Source organism: Drosophila biarmipes, unplaced genomic scaffold (genome assembly GCF_025231255.1).
Source record: "Drosophila biarmipes strain raj3 unplaced genomic scaffold, RU_DBia_V1.1 ptg000028l, whole genome shotgun sequence".
NCBI classification, from domain to species: Eukaryota; Metazoa; Arthropoda; class Insecta; order Diptera; family Drosophilidae; genus Drosophila; species Drosophila biarmipes.
This window is the reverse complement of record NW_026114543.1, coordinates 100,691-106,440: the sequence shown is the minus strand read 5'-3', so window position 1 is coordinate 106,440 and position 5,750 is coordinate 100,691. Positions and strand designations below refer to the sequence as shown.

Sequence of the window (5,750 nt, the reverse complement as noted above, 5' to 3'; positions counted from 1 at the left end):
CCCTCTGCAAGGGAATACAAATATATCTTTGGTGTTTTTTAACATATAACCTTTTAAGCTTAAAAATAACATTTTTTATATTTTTAAGAATTTTAAATTCAAATTAATAAAAATCGGACTGCTCTAACATACGAGTATAAATGTCAAAAAATGGTCTAAAAATAAAAATGAAATTATTTTTTTTTTGTATACCACTGAAGTAAGCAACAATCCTCAAAAAAATCAAATGGTGTTACTAAAGTTGCTTATTTCTTATAACTGTAAGGGAATACAAACTTCGGCTTGGCGAAGTTAACTTTCTTTCTTGTTTTCTCTAACGTAACTATCCTTTTGCGCCACCTAGGCTTAGCGCTCATGGCGGCTTGGTGGTGTAGTAGTTAAAACTGCTCATATGCTGAAACTGGTATCCAATCCCAATTTAGGAAACTTTTAATTTATTATTTTATAACTTTTTAAAGCTTTTAATAATAAGGCTTTTTTAACAAATACCTTTCTAAATTTAATGAGTCTTACCTCACGTATGGTTTTCTTCAAACGTATGACTAACAAAGTAAAACAGGCTTTCGGACGGTCAGTACTACTATGGTCGAAAGCAAAGACCATCTTTGGTCGAAAGGCTACTCCAAAAAAGTGCGGTAAAATTGAAATGTATTTAAAATTTGAAGAGAATCTGAAAGTTGTGACACTAGACTATAGCAAACGATTTTCTTTTTGGTTAAGGCAATGTGTAAAATTAAACATTTAGATTCTACTTGTGTCTATGAAGTCTGGGTACCAGCGCATTCTTACACCCACAAATCTAAATAGTCTGGGGTGCCAACATAAAAAATGTATTAGGGAACGTAGTCTTTGAAGGATTCTGCGAAATTTTTCCATACAATTTTATAGTCTAGTATTGACAAAACCACTGACACTAGACTATAGCAAACGATTTTCTTTTTGGTTAAGGCAATGTGTAAAATTAAACATTTAGATTCTACTTGTGTCTATGAAGTCTGGGTACCAGCGCATTCTTACACCCACAAATCTAAATAGTCTGGGGTGCCAACATAAAAAATGTATTAGGGAACGTAGTCTTTGAAGGATTCTGCGAAATTTTTCCATACAATTTTATAGTCTAGTATTGACAAAACCACTAAGATACGATTTTTTCCTTCGTTACATACACATTCAACATTTTCTGTTAAAGCAGGAAGCAATACATGTTGCTCCTGCGCAGACGCCAGGATAATCTTTTAGCTTAAAAGCCAATGGGGCACGTAGCCCACTTCACCAGTTGTCAAGATGAGGTCGGTTGAATTACTGGGGCTCCTCTGCTGCTCCTCCTTGTTCATGGTCGGTGGGAGTAACTCGGTTAGCAACGACGCCTGGCAACGTCCTGGTTGCCATAAGGTTGGAAATACTCGAAAAATACTTATCCCGGATTGCGTGGAGTTTATTATAACGACAAATGCGTGCCGTGGATATTGCGAATCCTACTCGGTACCCTCCGTTTCCTGGACTGGATCTTCGATGGCTGCTTTATTCAAGTCACCCAAGCCAGTTGTGAGTGTTGGCCAATGCTGCAATATGATGAAGTCAGAGGAGGTTGGTTTGCCTTAAAAATTAAATTGACATCTTCAACTCTAAAAGCAACATTTTTAGATACAACGCCGGGTATTATGTATTGAAGGAATTCGAAATGTAACATTTAAAAGTGCAGTGTCATGCAGCTGCTATCACTGTAAAAAGGATTAAGTGCAAGTAGGAAGAGCCTGAGCCACTATTTGATACGATTTAGTACGAAAATTTCTAACTCCTATTAAAATATTATGTTGCCCATAATTCTAGTCTTTTTTGACAAATCTCTTCAAATTCCAAACGATGCATTACTCTCAAATAATATTATTTATTAATAGTTTGCATATTTGAAAAGAATTTATCGTTCACTACACCATAAAAAACGAAAGGTCTAATTTTCCTAACATTTTTCCCACAGTAGTCTCATTTTCAAGTTGGTTAGAAACTTTAAATTATTGTAGATAATTAATTAAATAATGTAAATGCTGCAAAATGAAATTTAAAAAAAAACACAAAACTTAAACTTTGACAAAGAAATAAAGAAACAAATAAAAATTAAAGGCTAAAAGGAGAAAAGACTAACACGGCTTTGACAACAAGATATCGTTTACTCCGCTAATGAGAGTGTGAGCGGGATTAAAATATGCTTGCTTGTGGTTAGTGCATCCTAGTCTATAACAAGCCTATGGCGCCCCTAGCGGCTTTGTGTAGTTTGAGGCATTTGCTAAGCTATCCCGAGTGAATTAGGAAAATATGGATTATTATTTGGATTTGGTGATCACTATTTAGAAGTGTATTGGTTATAAAAAAATATATAACATATAATATATAATAATATATAGTACGAGCATATAATATATAATGGCGTGCTTGCTTTCAATATCTTGATCTTATGTAATTCGAGAACACAGCGTTTATATGGACAGACGGAAAATCTTTAGCGCCTACAGGTTTTATGATAAAAAAAATTAATTAAAATGTATTTTATATATACCTTTTATATATACCTTTCGTTCCCTATCAACCTATACAAGTTTTGATATCGACTTAAATGACAAACAATGCTTGTAAATTCCACTAATTAAATCATTTTTCAAAAATGTTCTCTTTTCTACCCTTATTATGATGTTAAGAAACTATTATAAAGCCCATTCAAATCCTTTTTTTCCTCTTAACAAGCGGGGTTTTACAAAAGCCTTTGTATTTATCTCGTGATTTTTAATATACCTTTAAGGTCCCCAGTCGGACCTGTCCGTAGGAAAAATGTACATTTTTTGGGCTGCAGGTTTTACATTCCCTTTATGGACAAAGTCCATTCGATTTTATAAAGGCTGTCCAAAATTGGAGCGCCTCCGAAATGGCCGAAAAAGTCAACATGTGCTAAAACATTTTACATGGGATATTCCTATGGAATATGTGGCCAGGTAAACTGAATTTTCTTCGCGACTCACATTAACTGTTTTCTTAACAATTTTTTTAAACATATTTATTTTTATACCCTTGCAGAAAGTATAATGGTTTCAGTCAGAAGTTTGAAACGCAGTGAAGGAGACGTTTCCGACCCCATAAGGTATATATATTCTTGATCAGCGTCACAAGACGATTCGATCTAGCCATGTCCGTCTGCCCGACCGTTTCTACGCAAACTAGTCTCTCAGTTTTAAAGCTATCGGGCTGAAACTTTCCCAAAAGTATTCTTTCTATTGTAGGTAGTATATAAGTCGGAACCAGCCGGAACTATATCTTATAGCTCCCATAGGATCTGCCGGGGGAAAAAAAAGATATCTTTCGTGTTTTTTAACATATAACCTTCTAAGCTTGGATATAACATTTTTAAATTAGTTCTGAATTTCGAATTAAATTTGATAAGATCGGACGACTATTTCATACAGCTCCCATAGGAACAATCGGAAAATTAGTGGTAAAATAGTATTGAAAAATTATATCTTCGGTGCTTTTTACGCTTGGAAAAAACATTTTTTATTTGTTTTTGAATTTCGAATTAAATTTTATTTATTATTTTACTTTAAATCAGACGACTATATATCTGCCATAGGAATGATCGGAAAATTAGTAGGACAACATAAAATAGAAATTATATCTTTTGTGTTTTTTAACATACATATAACCTTATAAGCTTGAAAATAACATTTTTTAATTAGATCTGAATTTCGAATTAAATTTTATTAAAATCGGACGACTATATAATATAGCTGTCATAGGAACGATCGGATAATTTGTGGGAAACAATGTAAAACAAATTATAGCTTTGGGGCTTTTTGACATTCTGTAGATGTTATATGGGCGGCAGACAGATTTAAGCATTTACACCGTTTGTGGGCGCGTGGCACATTTTTATAAGCAGCAATGCAAAATTTTAGGGCTCCACATACCAGCCATTTCAGTAGATATTATGTGGGCGGCAGACAGATTTAAGGGTTTTGGCCATTTGTGGGCGTTAGAGTGGTAAGTCGATAGGTATTGATGAGACAAATACATTTCAGTTAATTTTGGTTCTATCATAAAAACTTGAGGTGCTACAAATTTTCGTGGATTGAGTGCGTTAGAGTGGGCGTGGCACCCTACTGAAACAAACTTGAGCTGCGTAGGAAGCCCAGGAATCTGCATGCCAAGTATGCCTGTTCTAGCTTTTAAAGTTTCAGAGATCTCAGCGTTCTTACGGACGGACGGACGTGGATAGGTCGACTCGGCTAGAGATCCTGATCAAGAATATATATTTATACTTTATGGGGTCGGAAACGTTTCCTTTTACCTGTTACATACTTTCTGACGAATCTAGTATACCCCTTTACTCTACGAGTAACGGCTATAATTAAAGGTAGAATTTCGGGGGTTTCCAAAAAATTGACCAAATGTCAAAAAGGAGTTCTGTGCTCTGCTCATATACTTAAACCACCTTGGGTTAAAATCGTCAAACTTGTATTTTTTTCCAGGAAAGTTGTGCTAAAATATTGAATACTAATTACGTTGCCGAAAACAATTTGACCGCTATGAAAATAAAATTAATAACATTACGAAAAAAACACAAGTATTCTACAAATTTGAAAGATTTTACCTTTTTTACGTGGCATAGTCAGAAATAGCATTGCATTTTATAAGAAACATAGAAACACAGATAAAAAGATCAGAAAAATTACTTTAAACGACGAATGACAGATTGCCAAAATCAGTAAATTCGGTCCTTCGACGCAAATCATAGGTCAAATGGTGGCAAATTATGGCGCGAATGTGTCAGCTCAGATTATATGAAGGCGGCTGAATGAATTCGGGTTATGTGGTCGCCTTTCCCAAAAAAAGCCATTCCTGTCCATTAAAAATGTTAAAAAGCTCCTTCAATTTGCCACAGAGCATACACAAAAAGGTCCCAGTTTTTGGAACATGATTATTTGGAGTCATGGTGAACCATATGTACGACGTCCTTCCAACTAAAAATTGGACCCCAAATACACGGAGAAGACCATAAAACGTGGTAGCGCTTCGATTATGATCTTTTTCTGTTTCACCGCATCGTGAGTAGGTTCCCTAGCAAAGATAGAAGGCATTATAAACGTTGAAATTAACAGGAACATCCTTATCAACAATTTATCTGGAGTACGAGTATATGCTGATAATTTGCCACTTGCCAGGATATTTCAGCATGGCAACGACCTAAAACACACCAGCAAGCTAGTCAAGTCGTGGCTTTACTAAGAGAAGCCTCGACTTGAACACTATAGAGAACTTATGGGGAATTCTTGAACAAATTATTTGCCCAAAAAACCAGAAAATAAAAACGATTTGTGGAGAATTTTGAAAGCATAGTGAAGAAAATCATCCATCAACAGTGTGGGTTCGATGACAAAGCGTTGCTCCGCTGTTCTTAAGCAGAAAGGTCATCCCACTCAATATAAAAAAAATACGTATTAAAAGTATAAGAACTAATGTGCAAATTTTAACTTTTTCAACCGTGAAGTAAAAACTTTTCTTAATTTTTGTTAAAATTCTTGGTTGAAGTCTTGCGGCTTAAGTCTATAATCACTAAAAAAAAAAAATTTTTTTAAGTTTGTAAGGAACCGACTAGCTAAGTAGATTGTATATATTTGTCCAACCAAATTTATAAAGTGACCGCCCAGTAGTTCAGTGAGAAAGCACAGAATCCACGGGTTCGTAGTGGGTTTATTGCGGTTATA

The 5,750-nt window shown here is 34.9% G+C and overlaps 1 protein-coding gene across 1 annotated transcript; it reads left to right on the top strand.

The window, feature by feature from the left end:
• The first annotated feature begins 1,284 nt into the window (after positions 1 to 1,284).
• LOC108022044 (thyrostimulin alpha-2 subunit) lies at positions 1,285 to 2,120 on the top strand. Its single transcript, XM_017090888.2, has 2 exons — positions 1,285 to 1,587; positions 1,645 to 2,120. The coding sequence occupies exons 1-2, from the start codon at positions 1,285 to 1,287 to the stop codon at positions 1,735 to 1,737; spliced, it is 396 nt and encodes a 131-aa protein (XP_016946377.1). The 3' UTR covers positions 1,738 to 2,120.
• Positions 2,121 to 5,750: the final 3,630 nt, after the last annotated feature.

Bases quoted from the DNA above. Each gene is read 5' to 3' on its own strand.
- LOC108022044 (XM_017090888.2), top strand. From the start codon at position 1,285: ATGAGGTCGGTTGAATTACTGGGGCTCCTCTGCTGCTCCTCCTTGTTC. The intron at 1,588-1,644 runs GTTGGTTTGCCT...CAACATTTTTAG, and splicing joins ATATGATGAAGTCAGAGGAG to ATACAACGCCGGGTATTATG.